Source organism: Malaclemys terrapin, chromosome 2 (assembly GCF_027887155.1).
Source record: "Malaclemys terrapin pileata isolate rMalTer1 chromosome 2, rMalTer1.hap1, whole genome shotgun sequence".
Taxonomy (NCBI): Eukaryota; Metazoa; Chordata; order Testudines; family Emydidae; genus Malaclemys; species Malaclemys terrapin.
Window position 1 is genome coordinate 230,825,429 of NC_071506.1, and position 23,062 is coordinate 230,848,490.

The window sequence follows — 23,062 nt, forward strand, 5'->3', positions numbered from 1 at the left end:
ACATGGACCTCAAAAGCCTCTTTCTGGAGCTTAATTACCTGGTACTTAAGTTTTTTTTAATATCTGACCTAAATTTCCCTTGCTGCAGATTAAGTGCATTACTACTTGTACTACTTTCAGTGGACATGAAGAACAATTGATCAGCATCCTCTTTATAACAGCCTTTAACAAATTTGAGAAAAGACGACTGAGGTGGGACCTGATTAAGTCTTCAAGACTTAATATGCACAGCATTTTTAACCTTTCCTTATAGGTCAGATTTTCTAAACCTTTTATCATTTTTGTTGCTCTTCTCTCAACTCTTCAATCTGTCCACATCTTTCCTAAAATGTGGTGCCTGGACTTGGACACAGTACTCTAGCTGAGGCCTCACCAATGCTGAGTAGAGCTACCCCCCATGTCTTCCAGATGATACTCCTCTTAATATACCCCAGAATGAGATTAGCCCTTTTCTCAGCTGCATCACATTGATTCATATTCAATTTGTGATTGACTATAACCCCCTGATCCTTTTCAGCAGTACTACCACCTAGCTAGTTATTCCCCATTTTGTAGTTGTGTGTTTTATTTTTTTTCCTTCCTAAGTGAAGTATTTTGCACTTGTCTTTGTTGATTTCATCTTGTTGAAGACAAGTGCACAGTACATCATTTAGGAAGGAAAAGTCAAATACACAACTATGAAATGCTTTTTCTCTCTGGGTTGTGAATGTCTAGTATAAATAGAAAACTGGACTAGGTAATGGGCTACAGAGGGTAAAGAGTGAAAATGACAGTACACAAAGTGGTGTCATATGGACATGGTAATCTTTGAAGAAATAGGTATTTTTCTTTACTCTCTCAGCTACAGGAATCTTATGTAGTATTTTTAGGAATAGCTATAAAATCTCACTTAATTTGTTTTAGTTAACTGCATCCCTTTAAATTCATGTGAGGAAGGTCATGGCTTTGTTTGTTTCTGGGCGTCCTTTGTCTTTTAGTTGTGGGTACTCTGAATTTCCATTTGACTTAAATGAATACATGTTGTTTGGCTTGGTGTTTATTAAATATATTTTTAAGCCTTCCCCTTTGTTGGTTTATTACCCTCCGTAAACAGTGCTGTATAAACTTTTACTATAAACTGTTGAACTTTCAATGAACTTTTAGGGGGAAAAGGAAAATAAAAAAATGTTGCAAACAAAGTCCCCACAGTGGGACAGGATTCTTAGTACTAAAAGTGGCCATACAGATGCTACCTGGTACTTAGTTTTCCGTAGTGTGATAATCTGGACAATTTTTGTTTGAATTTAAGACACTGAATACTTAGTTATGTTTGACTTGGATTCTGTAAATTTCGTTCTGGAGGAAAACCTCTTGCCTGCTGTAGTAGGGTCTGATCCTACAAACATTTATTATCAACTACAATGTTTACTAGTGTCAGTTTCACTGGGTATGTCAAGATATACAGTTGGGCAGTGCTTTTTTTAAAAAAAAATTGATTTAGCTAACATGACTTGAATCCCTTAACATGTAGGCTGCAACTTGACCAAATAACACCATTGCAAAGGTGTTAAACTATGTCTATCCTAAGTGTTAAGGGTTGTTTCAAAGACATGCTGGCTAACATGATTAGACAATGGCATTGAAGCACTTTACTCTGCAAAGTGTTTGTAGGACTCGACCCTTGTTCATCTTCGTAGTGGAACACAATTATTTGAACTGTTAAAACATAGCATCTAATATCCTATCATAGAACTATTATACCTTGAATGTATTTTCATACGTGAATGAACTTGAAGATATTTTTTAGATGTGATGTCTGCAGTTACCACAACTAAGCACTAGTTAAGTCTGCTATATAGGTGGATGTGATAATGAATGAATACCTCAATAATTCAGTTTTCATTTGACAGTTATGTTGCAATTCTGTTAATTGCTTCTTGCAGTAACAAACAAATTGGATACTAAAGAAATAAAACAGGACTTTCACATAACGTAGTATAAAGTTAACCAGTAATTAAAACCAAGACACTGGCTAAAGGAATAGACGTAATTCATGAATAAACTTTTTGCAGCTTACCATCTTAAAAACTAAAGATATTGTAGTAGCAGCATTTGCATGAGGGGCTCTGTTCACATCCACAATAATGTTTTCTGGCCATAAGAAACTGTAGATCTGGATTTAGATTTTGATGATTTGTCAATCTAATATTTAAAAGAGAAGCCTCTTATAAACAGTTTGAGAGTTGTATGTTAAAAGAATCTTAATCACAAACCAACAAATTAATTGAGAGAGAATGAAATGTCTTATATTTTAACGTTCTCAAATTTATGTAAAATTTTATTTGAATAAATAATCACTGAATTAAACATGACGAGGTATTCTGGAGCATTGTATCTTCATATATGATAAAAAAGAGGCAATGCACTTCTCTTGTGCTATATGCAATTTTCAAATTTCCATAATTTTACTAAGAATGGAAACTTCATACTACTTCAGTGTCCCTGTAAACTTCCTTGTCACAATTTACTGTCTGACTTTGTGGGACTGTCACTTTCTAAGATTTTAGGAGTTTTGTAAAGAAAATGTCATGTCAACTTAACATTTTTTTTAAAAAATGGGAAATTTTGTATTGTAAAGTCTTAAGAGGATGAAAACATAAATACTATTCTCGCTGGCTTACTTGACTGGCATACAGGTGGTTGTGGGGGATGTTTCCATAGCATAGATTGTAACTATCTGTGAAACGCATCAAAACCAAACAATCCTATCTTAACATCAGGTACAAGAGAAGCACAGGTGTGTGTGTGGGGAGAAATCAGTGCCTGGTATTCTAAATAGCAAAGCTGTAACTGGCTGCAAAGAACTGGAGTACTTGCAGATGTGGAGAAAAACACTGGGTTATATTGGGTTAAAATTCTAAATTTGCAACTCTATGGCCTAGAAGCCTTATTTTACTTTAAATGATATTTAAAATTCTACAGAAACAGGTGGCTTAGGCTTTATGCTCATCAGTAGTGAATGGGGATTGGTAAGCCCCGGTGGAGGATTTTTCTTTTTCTTTTTTAAGTTTAAAGAGAGATTGTCATCTCTTTATGATCCAGAGGAAAGAAAGCTATAGCAAAATAATCATTGGAAATACCACTTATTCCTTGGACAATACAGCTCTCAATACATTGTGTGTCCTTTGAGGCATGTAAAGTGTATATTGTTGGCATAGATTAAACTATTGACTGTACCTACCATTATGTAGAAATAAGATAAAATTATTCATACCTGGGAATTTATGTAACAACTTGCATATAGTAGCTAAGACTGTTTACCTTCTTACAAGCAATAGAAGTCATCTGTACTAGCTACACTGTTGCTAGCAGGTAGCGTACACTGTTGAGGCAATTTATAAATCATCATATCACTGTCAGTGTATAGCAGTATAGGATATTTTAGATGAAATAAGTACATCATTGTTGATTTGGTAAACAGCATGTTAGATATCAATAAGAGGACTAGATTTTCACTTTTGTAGTGCAGCTTGTCAACTTTTACCGAATCATCTGGGTTGGCCTGTTCAAATAGCAGTTAAGTCAAGTCTCCCCCTTCCTGGTCACCTGCTTCTTTATCACCATTTCAATAGTTGAGCTGGAAACTCTGATAAAATCTGGCTCACGCTGTGAGAAAGCAAAACATCAAGGTTGTTGCATTGGAGTTAGGCAGCTTGTGTGCCGTGCCAACATAAGAAATATTTTTTTCCATATTCTTATGGCTTTGTAAATTTTTCTTTCTAAAGGAGAGATATACAGTCTGTAAACTTAGAAAAATTCAAGTTTAAGGGGACGTGCCAACCATCTGTCTCCACCCCCCAGGAATTGGCCATATGCTGTACCCAACTGGTATCCATATATCTAATAACTTGTCCGGGAGAGTGTGGATTGACAGGGCAGTATGCTGTAGAAATGGGTTCAGGGAGCAGGTGGCTATTGCTACTAAGCAGAATGGTAAGTGAGATGTGCAGTGCACCTGTGTTGTAGGGGAATGAGCTAGTTTGCTATTGGCATTCCATCCTCAGGGCACATTAACACAAACGTAACCAACATTCGTTTCACAATGCCACTTTTAATCTTCAAGAAGTACAGCTACTAAATTATGAAGAAAAGTTTGTTACAGTTGTAAGTCATCTTGTATGACTGCTGGTGCTGCTATAGTTCTGACTGAGCTTAGTACTCAAGTTTTAAACCTGGTAGAATACAAATAGTCTACTACAGGTGTCGGCAACCTTTCAGAAGTGGTGTGCCGAGTCTTCATTTATTCACTCTGATTTAAGGTTTCATGTGCCAGTAATACATATTAATGTTTTAGAAGGTCTCTTTCTATAAGTCTATAATATATAACTAAACTATTGTATGTAAAGTACATTAGGTTTTTAAAATGTTTAAGAAGCTTCATTTAAAATCAAATTAAAATGCAGAACCCCCCGGACTGGTGGCCAGGACCCGTGCTAACAGCAATCCAAGACTTCTGCTTGTGTAATTCTCATGCCTTTTGCACTGCAGTATTTTATTTGTTTAGAGACAGAGAGGGGAGGCAGTTCAGAAACCCATTAATTTCTTTGTTTGTATCTCTGCAAGGAGACAAAGCAAGGCCATTTCCTTAAGTGCCCAGAACCGTCCAGAAGCAAGTGCTTATAGTTACAGGGCAGATCGGTGTTTTTCCATGAGTTAGCGTTTACATTTCCATGCTGGGTGGAATCAAAAATATTCATCATTTGGGATGATCAGAACTCAGGTAGGGAAACGATGTAAAGTAGGAATATGAGACCACCCAGATGAGATACACGATGGTGTCTCCTGGAGTCAGAGACTGGGCCCCAATGTCTGTCATGACTAAGGCTACATTTTAGTCACAGGCATTTTTAGTAAAAGTCATGGACAGGTCACTGGCAGTAAACAAAATTCACAGGCCCATGATTTTTTTTTACTAAAAATAGCCCTAACTAAAATGGGGGGGGGGGAGACTTGGGGCGCGCCACGGGTGCTGGGGCGGGCTCCATACCTAGCTTCTGGGAAGCGGAGGCCCTAGCTCCATGTGCTGCCTCTGCTCTGCCCAAAGCCCCAGTTCTGCAGCTCCCATTGGCTGGGAACTGCGGCCAATGGGAGCTGCGGGAGCGGTGCTTGGCTGCTGGCAGAGGCAGCAGGTGGAGCTAGGGGAGCTGAAGGAGAGGAGTGCCCCCCCCCCAGGTAAGTAGATGCCCAAGCCCTGAGCCCCCCATCCTCCTAAACTCCTGCTGCTGGGGGGATCCTGAGACTGCCCCAGCAGTAGCCAGTGCAACTGACCCGGGGGATTTCTCAAGCTTCTAAGGTGGCTCCTGGGCCAGCTGCACAGGGCTCCTGCAGAAGTCATGGAGGTCACGGAATCAGTAGCACAGCCCCTGGATTTCCCACAGGATCATGTCCTTAATACAATACATGACCTGTTGTGCCATATTTATAAAGCTTGACTTCAAAAGTTAGGTGGCTTTCTTTATCTAGAAAAGTAGCCTCTCTAATTCAGTTTTTGATAGAGGCTCATGAAGTCAGCATATTTATTTTTTTTATGTAAATGTTTTAAGAGATTATAATAAGTTTAAGCCTTAACATATTTTGTACTAAAATCAGGTTTCATTTTAAACGAATCTATATTTGAAAAGAAAAACATAATTTAAATAACAATCAAAAATTTAATTTGAATTAAAAAAAAAGATTTTAAAAAAAATTGTCAGGTTTTTTTTATCCAACCTTTTTACATTTAGGTTAGTTTTTTAACAACCGGTGCTATGAAACTGGAAAATACCATTTTTGAATGGGTTACGAGTTGGTCTTCTATGCTCAAATTCAGGGAAGCATTTGGACAAGTGCTTAACTTTGAACATACGCTTATATCCCATTGTTTTCAGTGGGATTTGGCATATCTTCAAGCTCTTTTGTAAATAAGGATGTTTTCCTGAATCAGGGACATAGTGCAGTTTGTGATCAGAAAAGAGATTTTTTTCAATTGGAACATGAATAACTATTCTGCTGATATAAGGCATAACAAAATCCAAGATCTCTTTCCCATACTGTTGGTTCTGCAGTGCTAATATCAATAAATATCTTATTTATTAGAAAATAAAGTTAATATGGATCAAAATACTTACCCTCCATATGCAAGGAATAGTTGCTTTAAGTGAAAAGGTGCCATTTTTACATAGTTTCTCTTACTGAGGATGATGTATGTGTCAGAACAAAGTTTGACTCTTAGATCCTAGGTAGAATTGACAATAAAAGAGGGGAGGGAGTTTTCTTCCTACAAGCTAATAAAATTGATATGGAAATTATTTAATATTTTTGATACTACCCACCAATGTGTTAGATCCTTTCGGAACAGAAAAGAGACATTCTTTGTCCTGAAGAGCTTGCCATCTAAAGCTATTAGGATAGTAAACATAGAACCCAATTTCACTACTTTTAGTCTCTTGTCAGATTATAATGGATTTAAAAGGATCTGTGAAAATAGATGGGTCTAATTTATTTTATAATCTTGATACTTCTACTGAAAAAATCAGTGTTTAAAGGGACACAGTCAAATCCGAGCCATTACTATCTGAAACACTTTTCCTACTGTTGTAACACCTAAAATGATTGTAACTTGAAAGATCAAAGGGAATTAATTGTGTCTCCTTTACCTAATGTCACTTCGGGTATGTCTTCACTACTGGCCAGATCGTCGGGCAGCGATCGATCCAGCAGGGATCGATTTATCACGTCTAGTCTAGACACGATAAATCGATCCCTGAGCACGCGCCTGTTGACTCCTGTACTCCAGCTCGGCGAGAGGCGCAGGCAGAGTCAACGGGGGAGTGGCAGCAGTCGACTCACCGCGATGAAGACACTTAGATTGACTTACCGTAGTATGTCGACTTCAGCTATGTTATTCACGTAGCTGAAGTTGAGTAACTTAGATTGATTCTCTCCCGCCCCCCCAGTGTAGACCAGGCCTCCCCCCAACCCCACCCCCCAGTTTCCTTTGCAATATGAAAAATGTAACGAGAGAATTGGGTTATTGTTCATGCCTTGCTGTAATTTTTCATAGCCTTATAGCTTCTTAGGATGAGAATGGATCACAGAAGTGACTTTTAAAAAGACAAACTGTTAAATCTTGATAGTTGTGTTATATTACTACAGATTAGCATAGTGACTACCCTCTCTATGCTATTAGGAAGATGGGAATAAGTAATTTGCAGAGCTGTGACTTTGCAAAGCTCCACCTGACATCATTTTCATTTTGTTGGCAAGATCTTAAATCATCTAGGTGTAAAGACTTCAGCAGTTTATTTCTTGTGTTATGATTGTTGTGCCTCACTGTTTTTTATTAAAGTTATATGTTGTGTGAATCAGAGTTCTAGTTCCACCTACAGCATTCCAGATTCTAGTTGTCATGCTAGCTGAAGTACCGTAGTTTGAATCCCAAAATAATTGTCTTAATCACTAAAATGACCTCTACCCTAATTATATAAAGATATATGTATACATGAACAAATTTCAATTGCTCTCAGAACTGGAAAATAAAACTTAAAAGGCAGATGTGTTTAAATATTTAATTCCAAACTCAAGTGTATAGGTTAGTTATCATACAATGTCTGATACCTACTGTACATGCTATAATTTACCCATCCATTGACAGTTTTCTATCACTCCAGCAGTGATGCTAAATATATTAAGCAAAGTTTAGCATTGTATTTCTTATTTAAAAACTAATATACTGATTTGATAATTCTTTGTGTAAACTGAGTAGTTTTGTAATTGCTCTATAGTAGCTACTCATAAACTACACTAAATAAAACTATTGTCTAAATGGAATTTAATTTAAATATTATAATAGAGCTGATTATACAAAATAAATGATCGTCATATAGGTGTTTCAAAGAAACACCCTTGCTGCCACCACTCTGTAGTGAGTAGATACGTCCTTCCTGCACTCTCTCACAACTCCACTGCACGGAAAGGAGAACTATCTATGTGAATCAGTCTGTTTCTTGTTGGTGGCAGTACAAGTCTTGGGTTACCACAACTGTAATATTGTGGGAGTAACCCATTCTTGAAGTCTTGTAGTTCAGGTAAATGATTCTGGAACTGTGTCTTTATGCCAACTTCTTTTAGATTTTTGTTTCCCTTTATTAAAAAAACAGCAACTTAGAGATGCTGTCAACAAAATTCATGCTTCTGGCAGAAAGATTTTTTTTTTTACTCTTTTATTATAAGTAATGCCTATATTATTAAAATGACAATATCAGGGATTTTCTTTTCCCCTTTCCCTGTACATCTGACAGTTCTTTCCTTGTAAGTAGTTTCACTTCCTCATTTCCTATTTTAGTATGAAGATGGCCATCTCAAACTGCTGTATGGGCACCCAATTGCCTACTCTCCCTTTGGCAATGCAAGAGTATGGAACAATCACAGAAACATGGACGTTAGTAATATTTCAAAATTTTGATAGCTGCCATTTTGTGTGTTAAAAAAATTGTTTTATAATGCCCAAACATGTGCTGGGTGTTTTAGACATATAACAGATGGGGAAGGGATGCCATCATACAAGCAAATAACTGAAATAAGTCCACGATTTGTGTAGTTTTTTCTTTTCCCCCCACATCCTGTCCCTCAAGCCCCTGACCTTTGATTCAATCTTATATTTGTCCTGCAATCCTTGATCGCTTGTTCATTACTTGCTTCCTAATCCTCATGCCCATCACTCTCCACTGACTTACTGTAGCAAAAGAAACTTTAACTCAGTATTGTCAATAACAAAAGATTAAAAAAAAAAGTCAGATCCCTCAAAAATCACAAAACGCTTTTAAAAGGCTTTAAATCATGTTTTTTGTTTGATTATTTTTTTTAAATTCCTTCTACTCACCCCCAACATGTAGGAGACAGCTAGTCTTGTCAACTGTCACAAATTTATCGATTACAAAATGTGATTTTTGGTCCCTGTTGCAGGATCCTCATAAGCATTACTGTTACATCTTTGAGACTTGCTGTTTGGAAAAGCAAGTTTATTAAATCACAATCTGAACTTCTTGGAGCTTACAAACGCAGAATCTTCCATTCTCTGGACATAGGCAAAATGTCTCTCACAGTGCTTTGCATCTCAAATATGCTCTAGAATGGTGCCACACCCTGTTCTTAAAAGGATAGCTCCAATTAAGTAAAACACAAACAGTAAAAATACAACAGTAATATGAGTAGTATCACAACATTCAATTTCATTACTAAATACATTTTGCAATATGAAATAATTCCAGCAACTACTGTGGGGTTTTTACTTTAACTTTTTATATATGTATATTTTCCCCACTCCCACGTGGTGGATGGTCAGCAGAGTTTGAACACCGAGCTGTCAGATCCACAGCACAAACCTCTTTCCAACAGTTACTCTTTTAGCTGATGTGGAAGTAAGCATACTACTGGTCTTTATGTGGACTAGAGCTTAACAAGGAGACATGTTTTGCCAGTGGGTTAAATGTGTTTGCAACAATTTTTTTGGCAAATAGTAAATACACTGAAAAATGCATTTAGTTTCAGTCAAAAAAAAAAAAAGGTTCAAGTCTGTTCAAAATGAGCTGGATTCTTTTTTGGATTTTTTTTGGTTCAGCTACAAAACCAAAAAATTAATTTAATTATTCACTCAGCTGTATTTGTGACACAGCAGTATACTCTGTGTAAGGCAGGGGCGGGCAAACTTTTTGGCCTGAGGGCCACATTGGGTTTCGAAAATTTTATGGAGGGCAGGCTGTGCCTCTCCAAACAGCCAGGCATGGCCTGGCCCTGCCCTCTATCCAACACCCCCTGCTTCTCGCCCCCCTACGTCCCCCCGATCTCCTGCCCCATCCAACCCCCCAGTTCCCTGACTGCCCCCCTGACCTCTGCCCCATCCAACCTCCCCTTCTCCCTGTCCCCTGACTGCCCCCAGAGCCCTTGCCCCTGACTGCCCCCTGCCCCCATTCAACCCCTGTTCGCCACCCTCTGACCGCCCTGACCACTATCCAGACCCCCGCCCCTTGACCACCCAGGCCGGGCTCTGCAGTTGCGCTGCCCCAGGAGATCACGGCCCCGCCACCCAGAGCATTGCGCTGGTGGCGCAGTGAGCTGAGGCTGTGGGGAGTGGGGAACAGTGGGGGAGGGGCCGGGGGCTAGCCTCCTGGGCCAGGAGCTCAGGGGCTGGGCAGGAGGAGCCTGCGGGCCATAGTTTGTCCACCTCTGGTGTAAGGCATTGTGAGTCTCAAACTCGAGCCTGCAACAAACACCTCCACTCTGCCATCCATCAGCAGCAGTAGCCAACTCTTGCTCCATTACCCACGACCTGCTGTGGACACAGTCTACAGGAAGTTCCTCCTCAAGGGGTCTGACAGACAGTAAGTAACCTCATGGCTCCTGATTGGCTCCCTGCCCTATATAAACTCAAAGGGTGTTCCAGGAAGAGTCTAGTCAACAGCGTAAGTGTCCTGTAGTTGCCATATCCATTCCTGCTTTCTGCTCTTGAACTCTGGGCTCTGACCTAAGTTTGATTTGGACCTCGGTTTCTAACTTGGACTCTGATCCTTGGTATTGATCCCAGGTTGGAACATGACTACAAACTTTTCTGCTATGCTTGGCCTTAGGTTTCACCCTGCTTTGGCTCTTGGTCCCAACTGCCCGTGTCAGGATCCTGACACTCTGGGTGTCAGAATTCTTGGTCTTTTTTACTTGGGTCTAAGAGTAGAGTGTGGTGTTAGTAGCTAGGCAACATAGCTAATATATCTATGCTCCTGTGAAAGTTGTCTGTGGGGATCGGGATATAAAAGCATGAAACTGTTCCACCTGAGTGTCATGAAATAATGTGAAGGCTGAAACTTTTGCAGTCTTCCCAAGACCAGTTGCAGTAGGGTCCAAAATCACAAGGTGGCAACATTGTTAACTGCTTGGCTCATTTTGAATATGACAGACTCCCTATCCACTTACCTTTCTTTCCACACCTTCCAAGCAAGCCTGTCTCTACCCTCAGAATCTGGAACTAGTGGAATTTGAGAGCTGGAACAAATAGCTGATGCTGCTGAGTCGGTCTCTTGAAGGAAGCAGGGCTTTCCTACAAAACTTCAGGTCCAACTGAATTATTGTAATTTAAAAATATGTAACTTGTAAAACACAGTTTCAAAATCGCTGCTTTATATGCCCCTTGTGTTCATCTTTGTGCAGCTATCTAAAGAGAGGAAAGTTCCATTTCAAGGTGCACTTCTCACTTTAATAGAGAATATATTCTTATAGTAGCAGAATATTCAGTAACCTAGTCTGCCATTTTTGTATTTCAGTTTCAGAATTACCTACTCCCACTGATATGGAAAAATAAAAACTCCTGTCATGGGATTTATGCCATTCTAAAAATGTAACAAAAAATTCTATTTTTACATGTACATCTTAAAACAACCTTCCGTATGCCTCTGAATTTGCGAGTTCAAAAATATGGAAAACTAGCATGTTGCAGAAAAAAAAATGTTAAACATAATTGCTGATTTTTACTACTAACTTGTAACGTGAATCATTCTGCAAATCCAGAAATTCTTATATTCAGCTTCTAATACAAGGAATATAATTTTCACAATGTACCTTTTAAAAAAGTTGGTGCATTTCCCTTAATAACCCTAAACTTTTGAAATATCCTTCTTTGCAATCTAGCTATTTGGAGGTTTCTGAGAAATTAAGTCTACCACTTTGCAGTGGTATGGAACAAGGTCTTAATGTGAGTATTTTATTCTGCTTTTATGAGAACAAAACAATAAAAAGGCACTTTATCCTAGGTGCCCATTGCCCTTCCAAATTTTTTAAAACTTAAAGATGAATCCAGGAGCAAACTCTGTGTAAAGCAATAACTAAACTTAGCAGTAGAAAATTGAGACATTACATCTGCTAAATATTGTCTTAAGCAACACTGCAAAACTCCCTACCTAAAACACGATGTAAAAAGGTGTATTTTGCATTATGCTCTGAAAATCAACAAATATGGGCTGTTTTGGAGCAGATTCTGAATTTATGGGTCCATCATGCTAGCGTCTTCTTCCCTTTATATTAAGGGAGTCTGACTTGCGTACCTCTGCTGGTTTAACTGTGTCATTCTGGCACAGGAAAAGATAGTCTCTTAAGAAGGTGTGCCCAAGGCCATTATGGGCTTTATACCATAGGCCATAACCATCAACTTAAATTCCACCTGGAAACTTGCAGACAGCCAATGCAAATTACGGTGCCCTTTTTAATAACAAGTTCATGGTGAAAGACCTTGCTTAACAAATGGTAGAGAATGCACCAGCCCAGTCTTAGTTTCCAAATGAATTTAAGATGTAGCTCCCAATAGAGTGCATTGCAGCAATCCAGTTGTGTGGAGACAAAGGAATGAATCATGGTAGCAAGAGAGAAGGCCACAACTTCCTAGTCAGAAATTGGAATCTTTTTCCACCTAAATGACACCCCAGGCAGGATGCAAACCATACAAGCCTTTCATGGGCAAGAGGGAATCCATAAACAAGCTCTGCTATTATTCTCAAAAAGGGAAGTGGGCACAACCCCAACTTAATCAGTTTCATGAGACTTGAACCTGTATATCAAATGCTTTCCTTCTCCTAGGCTGGCTACCCAGTGTAAAAAGCACAGCCCTCCCTACCCACTAACTTCTCAGTGAGCATCTTAGTTTCATACTAGGAGAAAGTAGTACCAGTCAGCATTCTTGTCCTTGAAAAAGAAACATGGAGTAATCTGACCAGGAGACAGAGCTGAACTATCAAGGAGTGCCTCTAAACAGCCCTGTCCTATCAGTCCTGTCCATGGCAACCATTAACCTGGCCCGTCCCTTCTCATGTCTATAGCAACTTTACCCTTATTTAGCTTATTCACTATGTGGAGGTGAGGGAAATAGGGGGAAAAACAATTTGTTTCCTCTCCCTTACAAATTGCTGATGGAGCCAGTGGCAGGATGTGTATGTCTTCTGTACTTTAGAAAGGAATTACTTATCTATAATTGCAAAACTGACCCATCTTCCTTCCCTAGAGAGCTGGATCATGCTATGTTCTTAAATTGGGATCCAGAAAAAGAAGAAACTATAGAACAATACAGAATTATGTGTAACTTTGAGCTATGTGGCAGAAATAATGTTTATGGAAACCCCCTTTCCGTAGCTGAGCTATGACTTTTTTCATGACTTTTTTTCATATATTTTTCATAATTTCAGTTTCAATCCCACAACCTCACTTGCGTGCTTATTATTAAGCAAGTGAGTAATCCCACTGAACTGCTCAAATGAAGTGTGTTTGAGTCTTTGCGGGATTGAGGTCTAAATTATATGCTGGAGTCTAAGTAGCTTTCTATAGGAGATACATGTCTACAAAAAAGGTACAGCAAAAATTCTCTCTTATTGAGATTGAGGGTATGTCTACACCGCAAAACCAAAAAAAACCCCCAAAAAACAAAACCACACCCTGCAGCAGCGAGTCTTAAAGCCTGGGTCAAATGACTTGGGCTAATGCTATGGAGCTAATAATAGCAGTGTAAATGTTCCCATTTGGACTAGAGTCCAGGCTCTGAGACCTGGTGAGAGGGGAATCCTGGGTTCCAGCCTTGATGGGAATGTCTACACTGTTATTTTTAGCCCTGTATCATGAGCCCAAGTCAGTTTACCCGGGCTCTGAGATTTGCTGCTGCAGGGTTTTTGCAGTGTAGATGTACCCCAAGACTCCTAAAGAAATGCCTCCACCTAACAACCAAAGCATACCCTCCTTTCCTCAGGGAATCAGTTCACAGGTCCCTCTAGAATGAATAATTTTCTCTTTAAAACTAAATATAGTAGAACTGGAAATATTTGAAAAAATCTGCAGAATTGTAAATTACTTTGATTATTTATAGTAACATTAGCAGAAATGTCCATCTTCAGCATTTGAGTGTGAGTTGGAAAATATTGACATTGGAATATTAGCTGCTTACGCTAAAGTAAATAGTTTTACAGCATTTTCAACTAAGCTAGTATTATGTGTTTGTGGTAAATTTTCCTGGAGTGTGACTCCTTATGCTAGCCCAGTAGAATTATGGACTTTCCTTGCATTAACTCTGGGGTGGCCAACCTGAGAAGGAGCCAGAATTTATCAATGTACATTGCCAAGAGCCACAGTAATACATCAGCAGCTCCCTCCCAGGGCCTCCCACCCATCTGCAGCCCCTCCGATCAGCACTCCCTGCCTTCCTCCCCGCATCTACCGATCAACTGTTTTGTGGTGTGCAGGAGGGTAGGGAGGAGCGAGGGCACTGCAGGCTGAGGAGTGGGGGCGGGAACGGGTGAAGTGGGGGCAGGGCCTGTGGCAGAGCCAGGGGTTGAGCAGTGAGCACCCCCTGGCACATTGGAAAGTTGGTGACTGTAGCTCCTGCCCCAGAGTCGGTGCCTATTGACGGAGCCGCATATTAACTTCTGAAGAGCCTCATTTGGCTCCGGAGCCACAGGTTGGCCACCCCTGCATTAACTCTTACAATTTCAATAGCTAATATATAAATTAAAAAAAAAAAAGATGTAGCTGTGAGTCTTAATTGCTGCAAACTTTGTCTAAAATTGTTCTTGGGAATTCCATTATCAAGAAGCCTAAATAGTACCTTTCTAAAGATTAGCTGTTTTCTAGCTACTCAAAAAAATAGGATTATGTACCATTTCATAAAGTATAGAAGAATTTGGGTGAATATCTCAGCTTAAATTAATACAGTGGTACCAAGTAGTGAGAGAGCTATACAATTGGGTCAGTTAAATTTTAGTCTTAAGAAAGCTGATTAAAATGCCTAATGAGATTTGACTCTCTTTGCAGCTGTATGCTAAATTACCAAAAATGGTATGGGGTAGAGAAGTTCACTGTTCTGGCTACCCAGAAAGTTTTGAGGGAGGTGTATTTGATAATTATAGAGAAAATCTCTTATCTTCTCAATGTGAAGTTTTCCCTCAGACTTCTAAGATTAGATCTTGCGATACACGTTTAATAAAGCCTTAGTATAAGCATTCTGTATGACTTCAAAAATTATAGAGAAAATCTAGTGTGATTTTTGTATTTATAAATTTTGGTCCCCATATACCCTGACTTCCATCTGTCGTGTCTTTCCTTGCCCTCTCTTGTTGTTGCTTAGATTGTAAACTATTTGGAGTAGGGGCCATGTCTGTTTTCTAGTTATGGCACCTAGCACGCTTTTGAGGGCACAGTGAATAAATTTCCTTTTCTGTAAACTTGAGGAGTACTTAGAATTGGAGGACCCTTGTTTTGTCATATTGTGTAATGGAAACTTTTGTTTTTGAGCTCTTATTTTTAAGACATTTATTTATCACTTTGCTGCTAGGCCATAATGTTTTGCCCAAAGAGAAAACAATTACATCTTGAACTGATTTGGCTAGAAGAAGATTCCATGATTAGTTAGGATCAGTGCCCTATGTATTATGTGGCCAGGAAATCTATTTCTTGTCACAGAACTGTTCTGTTCTTCAAAATTTGAACTGTCATATTTTTGTGAAATATGATGATGATACCAGTGAAAACATGTATAGGAAGATATACAGGAATAATCTGTACAGAAATAATGAGTAGAAGAGGCAACCAAATGCTCAAGTCTGTAGGTGACTAAAGTTGAGAATATTGGCCAGTGTTTTTATCCCACAATCCCAAACTCTGTTAGTCTGCCAAAGGCCCCAATTCCAAAACGTGGCAACTTCCATGCAAAAATATGAGGTGTATTGAAATATGATGACAGTGTAAAAGAGAATTTAATATAAGTGAAAGTAATACAGGAAGAAATTAACAAACCTCTATTTTTAATTAAATGAAGCTGTTGCAAAATTTCCAGACTGCTGCTTCTGTGATATAAAATTTGGGTCCACCTTGCTATGGTGCACACAGGAGCTTGCCACTAGAAATGCCAACTTTTAGGGTGGCAGAGATCTTTGGTATTTGTTATTTTCTGCAGAATTTAAGCTTTTGTAAAAGATTCTAGTCTCCTGACACAAGACATGCTGCAAGGTGAGAACTGCAGAAGAATTGAAGAATGTTTTTTCATTAGAAAACATCGGAAAAAGCAGTGGTTTTGAAATTGTAGATTAATAGCCATAAAAAAGTTATGTTTCAAGTTGATCTGACTGGGAGCTGGAATTGTTCATTTTTCATGATAAAAAGATGTGTGTATGGTCCGAAGAGTCAAGGGGAGAATGAGCGATAAAATAGCTTGTCGTTTTCTGTGACAAGGATAACTTCATTTAGTAAGGTCAAAGCAGTTCACAGCCAAAAAAAATCTCTAGCGGTTTCAATTTTCAGCTACTAGATTTTGAATTGTATTAATGTTTTAATTAATATTTATATATAAAAATCTCTGATGTTAGAAGGAAAAATGTCTTCCAACTCTTGCGCTCCCCCTGCTCTCCCCTCTGCAAATGACTGCATTTTACTATGGATATTGGTCCACTTATTTAGGGGACTAGCCTCTCTCTTGGGAAGAAACAAGTAATTTTAACCAATAGGAAAGCAGAACTTCACTTTTAACATTCCAATAGGATTTAGAATCACATATAATTCTTCATATCTTATGATAGGATATATTTCTGGGTGAGTAGGTGTGTCTCAATCTGAAAGGTGAAAATGTTTTATTTTTCCCCCCAGAAAGTCACAGAGGCCACTTTATTATATCTGTTCCCTTGGTTCATATGGCTTTTGACTATCCTAAAGGTCTAAATACCTTTCTAGAAAGTGAGCTTTCTGACTTCCATGCATAAAGTCGAAGCCAAAGTGTGTAAGCTCTGAATATTCTAATCACTCCTTTCAGAGAATAAGAATTAAAGGTAGACTTTTCATCACTTTCCGAGGAGAGCTGGCTGACAACATAGTGCTGGATCCCCTTTTGTTTTACAACTGTCAAACCACATTAGAAGACAAGTACATTAAATACTTAATATTATTCTTCCACATAAGCAATTGCTGGAATTCCCACAGGGATGTTATTTAATAACTAGTAGGAGAGGTGGTAAATTACACACATTCTGAGATGTAGTCCACACCAAGAAAAAATTTGAGAACCCTTCAGTATTGCAGAACTCTTGGAAGGCCTCTAAATTCTTGCCTGTATTAATTTATTTCATGCTTGGGATCAGGTTAAAGCATGCTTTCCATATTCCACTATAGACTGGACTGAACTTTGCTTTAACTGTGTTCATAGGCCATGTTGCAGCATTGAAAAAGTCATGACTAGTGTAGTACAGTTTGTAGAATCTTGTGTGGATACATCCGATCCACTTAGATTAGCTGCAGATATCCGCAGATATTAACAGATTTGCAGGACTCTACATAAGAGTTCCACGTGTCACCATGCGACAGTGATGCAGAGTTGTGCCAAACCCCCAACTATCTCTCCTTCCCCCCTACACCCCCACTTCTCCACAGAGACCTCCCGCTGTACCTCCTTCCCTGTTCCGGGCAGGGAGGCTTCATCCTGGGCCATTTTGTATTGGTCTCTAGTTTAGTATAATTCCTTCTGTCTAAATGAAGGAGCAGCACTTATTGGCTATAGAAGGTAGTGCACAAGTGGAAAGATGGTTATTGTGTGACCTGAGCATATACTTATTGTGACAGACTCCTTGGCAAAAGACTCGCACCTCAGACCTCACAAACTTACTCAGCTAAACATATTTTGCGAAATATGTATCCATAAAGTATCTACAGAAAGCTCGTAACTTGTGATGATTCATAACTATCATTGTTATGATTGTTATGGTTTGGGAGGGGGCAGGAGGTTCAGGGATGGGGTGAGGTGGGCTCTGGGTAGCACTTACCCGGGGGGCTTCCCGGAAGCGGTGACATTCCCCTCACTTAGCTGATAGGCGGAGGTGTGGCCAGGCAGCTCTGCATGCTGCCTCGGCCTTCAGGCACTGCCCCTGCAGCTCCCATTGGCAGTGGGAGCTCCATAGGCCAATGGGAGCTTCAAAGCCAGCGCTCTGGGTAGAGGCAGTACGTAGAGCTGTCTGGCCATGCGTCTGCCTAGCAGCTGAGCAAGGAGGATGTTGCTGCTTCTGGGGAGCCACCAGGTAAGCACCACTGTGCCGTGCCCCAACCCCCTCTCACACCCAAACTCCTCTGCAGGGAGTGCAGGGGCACACTGGGCCGAGACTGCCCCAGCAGCAGCTGGTGCGCCTGGCACAGGGGTTGCCTGAGCTGCCCCTGAACCAGGCACACTGGCCGCTGCAGAAGTCACGGAGGTCACGGGAAGTCACAGAATCCGTGACCTCCATGACAAACTCGCAGCCTTATTATAACAGAGAGTACATAAAACCGTAAACTCATCTTAACACACTAAACGGGTAGGATATGAATTAGCAAATTCTCACCTTGAGTGGTAAACAAGCTGGCAGATTCTTTAGGCACAAGTTGCCTTGGCTTTCCCAGGTTTTCATACACTGGCTAAAAATCCCTCTAGCTTGGGACCATCACTTCCCACAGTTCAGTCTTTGTCCCTCAGGTGTTTCCAGGTGTGTTGTAGGGAAAGTGAGGTGCCATCATGATGTGATTGTCCCTCTTTTATATCTTCTTCTCAGTTGCTGGAAAGCTCTTTTGCTGTGACCTGGGTCAGACAAAGTTCCCATTGTATAGTGCTATCTCTGAGAGGTTTCTATTGTACAAAGTTCCTGGGGTAATCCTTGTGCTTGTGTATATTTTCTCAATGAGCTATTAACATTGTTTGGCCTTTTTACTGTTGTACCTGAAAGGCTCCTTGTGGGTGTTTTTCAACCTCACAACATGTTTCAGTAACACATACACAGCCAAACTTCATAACTTCACATACAATGATAGCACATACAATCCAGTGAGATATTATTGTCTAGCAGATCAAGACTTTTAGAATGATACCTCACAAGGCATATTTCGTACAAAACATATCCTAATTACATGACAGTGGTGATTATTGGGGTGCCAGGGTGTCACAAGGGTTTTTTTCTCATGAGTTTGGATCCTGGTTCCTGTGAAGCAAGCCAGCTCTGCAACAGATAGAACTTTATGCGTGTCTCTGGGGAGGGGGGGGGAGGAGGAAGGGCTCACTTTATTAGATGGGAAAATTAACTATTAATAAATGTAGATCCAGGTTTGCATTTTATTATTTGGTTTTGTATTATGACCATTTGTTTCCACTGCACTCTCTTGTTTCCAATTAACTCGCCATTCTTTCTTAAATAAACCCACTCTTGTTTTATTATAAGTGCTCACAAGTGCTGTGTGATTTTACAGAAGCAGTGATTTAAGGAAAAAACTGGTGTACACTGCTTCTTTGTGGTAGGAGGATCTGGGATTTCTGAGTAGCCAGTATTGGGCTGGAGATCACAGAAGAACACTCCAAAGAGACTCAGGGACTGGAGTGCGCCTATTTTTAATCTGCAAGAAGACAGAGCTGGCATAGCCTGGAGGCGAGAGCATGAGTGGCTAATATCCAGCCACCATGGCCAAGGCTTCCTCTTGCTGGAGGCAGGGGGTGACTCACAGTCCTGGGTTACCAGAGAACCATCACACTTCCCTTCTCCAGAAAGTCTGAGATGCATCAAAAGAGGTGTAAAGACTGTAACAGAGGAGGAAGAAGTAGAAAGTTACATGACAATAAGAGGACCCAAGGAAGAGAAGTGCACAAATGCATAACTAGAGTAGGGGTGACAGTATGTAAAGGAGGGAAGGACGTGTAATATTTAATTTTTGCATGGAAGGGAGAATTAGTAGCTGAAAGAATTGTGCAATCTGATTGTTGCTTAAATGGGATTGTTAGCCCAAATATATTCAATGATAAAAACATCCTTTCTGATACTTTGGAACCTCTTCTCTTTATGTAAAATAAAACTCAAACTAAATCAAAATGGGCAATCATTATGATATCTTTTAAGACATTACAAATATGTTAAATTTAATTTACTAAAAATTCTCCAAAATGTACAAATATTACATTAATTATTCCTGTTCTGTTTTTTATTTCAGACCAGTCTTTCCATATGGGGATGGGGAAGCCTTGGTGTTGTGCTCTTTCTAGTAACTTTTGGACCCTTTGCTATATTTTACTTTGCGTTTTATATCCTCTGCTTTGTGGGTGGGTAAGTATACTCTACTGTGGATTATAGTGTATTTTGTAAGTTTAATTTACCATTAAAAAAGAACACGAGAACTAAAATGGAGAAAAAGGGTAGAAGTACACCAATAGGAAGCTATCAAGACATGAAGCATATCCTACGTTTTCTCAGATGCTTCATGTGTTCACCGCAGAGTACATTTCTTTGATCTAGCATTTTTTCTTTGGCTAATGCAAAAAGTATCCTACTTCTCTTAATAAATAAGTAAAGAAAATTAAAATTATCCTCGGCTTGCTGCTTTCTTATTTACTTTATTACAGTATTTTACATGTTAAGTAAAAATTAATCAGACAAGGTAATATATATTTCCCTTCTTGAAAATTTCTGTACAAACTACTATGAAATAAAAAGGGAAATTGGAAATAAAACAAACAGAACTTTATTATCCACTGAATGGTGCTTATTTCAATATCTCCACCCAAGTTTGAGCAGTAACCATTTTTTTTCCTGACTCATGACTTGTCATATTGATTTCTTACATTTTAGCAATAAACTGAAAATAAATAGGCATGCAATGACTGACTTTACTATCTTCAGTTGATCATTGCCTTTAATTACTGTACTGATTACTTGGCCAAGAACCAGGAGGTAACTGTACTTTGTCCATTTTCCTTATCAAAACCCCATTTCCCTGTTTTTTAATGTATATGCTAGTTAACTGTTTGAATGCCAGTCTTCCTTGGCCACCACACTTTCAGCTGCATATCCAAAGAGATGGCGTGAGGGTGTAATTTTGTCTGAGGAAAGAGCAGGTGATATTTTAGTTGTGTTTAGCTCCAGTATTATAGCGGCACTACAGCGTGTGATTAATGCAATTTGTTTTTATTTTTATACTTGTATGTAAACCAAAATTATATTATTTGTTGTTAATGTATATCTTAACTACATAATACGTGTTGTGGGAGAAACCTTATCTATTGTAAACAGCCAGGCAATTCCCCCTTCCTTTTTCAATTTAAGATGTTGCATTAGTGCTATATATTTTTTGGCCTTCAGTATGTATTGAGTTTTAGTCTGTTTAGCATATTATCAACTCTAGTAATCTCTCTGCAGGATGCTATGCCAGTAGGTTATATTGAGAGGTGTAGTAGCTTCCAAGAGGGTGCTTAGTGGCTAGAGTAGTTAAAAGTAGGGCATAGTATTTCTCATAACCATTTTGGAGTCTAGACTCTCTGAGAGCCCATAAAGGTCAGTTTTATGGAGTTAACCTGGTTAAAACTGAATTATTCCCAGCAAACACTTCCCTAGAAGGAGTGGGATTTTAGACATGTATGGCTAGGGTATTTTTTATTGGTACTTCCAGTTGAGCGCTGATGTAAAGAAGCTAATATTTTTAAGTTTTGTTATGGGTTCACTGCTCAATGCGTCAGATGATCTGAAAAGTTCTTTGTCCAGCTATACTGAAAGGAGAACAGGAGACACTTGATATGGTTTTAATGAAGCCTCAACTCTACTATTAGATATCTGGGACAAACTGGCACATAAAAGTGTACCTGAGGGGCTTCTGCCAGCCGCCCCTCTTTTCCATCCAGGTCCCCCAGCCAACCCATTGCTGGGATCTTACCATCCCCTCCCCCATACAAAAGTTAAGGTAGGCTATAAGGAAGGAGGGTTGGCTCCCTGCCGAACCATTCATAGGAGCCCCAAATCTCCCCCCATTCCGTTCCTGTATCCAACGCCTCCTTTTTTAAGTCCTTTACCAAGGCATTTATCCACTCATTGTATACCTTTCCTATGGAGTACCTGCACTGAACATTCACTCCATGCTTATATAATAAGTTGTGACATATAGCCTAACTCCCTTCATGCCTCACATCAGCAAAGCCCTTCCTGAACCTGCTGTTGGGCAGGTGAACCACTCCCCCCCAGGCCAATCTGGTGGTGAGAGAAAAATTCCTCCCCAGCCCCCTTAAAAAGGGGTGGCTAGAGTAATGCCCACAGTAGGTTCTGGTATATTGCCACCTAAGGGGGATGGAGGGGGAGTGCTGCCTCACCTGCTCTGTGGAAAAGGGCTTCTTCCGCACGGGCTTGCCTCTTTTCAACTCTTCCGGTCTGAGGGGATGAGTCAGCGTGGCTACGCTGACCCATTCCCCACTCTTGCAGCAGCTTCTGACCTCTCTCCTCCCCCGCCCCCTGTAGAGCACTGTTCCCTTTCCTTTGGTCAGCTTGACAACATCCACCCCCTTAAAGGTACGATGCGGTCAATATCTTAAACCTATTGTCTTATCAATATTAAGGATGTTGATCCAATGAGTAAGAAGTACTGGCCCACAGGAAAACACATAAAGTACTGTATGGCTCCTTCACTTGAGTAATTTATCAATATTTTGAGGTAGCATGTTTTTGCTTTTGACAACTTTGTCTTTGAACGTTTGAAATCATGTATGTGCCAGCTTCCCCCTTACCACTGATAAGGTGAGCACAAAATGTGTAAACTAGTTCATTTAAAAAATCTACTTGCAGCACGTTAAGAGTTCTTTCATTTATTACCACTTCCTTATAACAATGTAGTCTAAGAAATTTCCATAAATTCTATTGGAAACTGCACTAATCTCTAGTTTGTGTTCAGTTTCAGCTCCCAGGCTGAATTGCTTGGCTTGTCAAACCTATCAGACTGAGGAACCAAAGACAACTCCTCACGTAGTCAATTTACCATCTTTGATTACTCATTATTGTAGGTAGCTTGGATGCTACATCTTGTCCATTTCACCAAGCCTCATCAATATGCGCCTTAAGCTAATTTAATTTTATGGTAATATACTCTATACCGTTATGGCAGATTTTCCAGCCATCCTCCTGTTACTTATTTATTGATGTTGGTAGATGTTAAATCTCAAGTGGAATGTAATTACTTTGAATTTAATGTGCATGAGGTTTCCTGCCTTCCTTCC

The 23,062-nt window shown here is 39.6% G+C and overlaps 1 protein-coding gene across 3 annotated transcripts in view; it reads left to right on the forward strand.

The window, feature by feature from the left end:
- SNX13 (sorting nexin 13) overlaps positions 1-23,062 on the forward strand; it is a 150,551-nt gene that overhangs the window by 17,975 nt on the left and 109,514 nt on the right. For 2 of the 3 annotated variants that reach the window (XM_054020257.1, XM_054020259.1), the window contains exons 2-3: positions 8,363-8,458; positions 20,023-20,135. In XM_054020257.1, coding sequence (XP_053876232.1) covers positions 8,363-8,458; positions 20,023-20,135 — 209 coding nt within the window. The remainder of the gene's footprint in view (positions 1-8,362; positions 8,459-20,022; positions 20,136-23,062) is intronic. The other variant, XM_054020258.1, reaches the window with a different exon arrangement.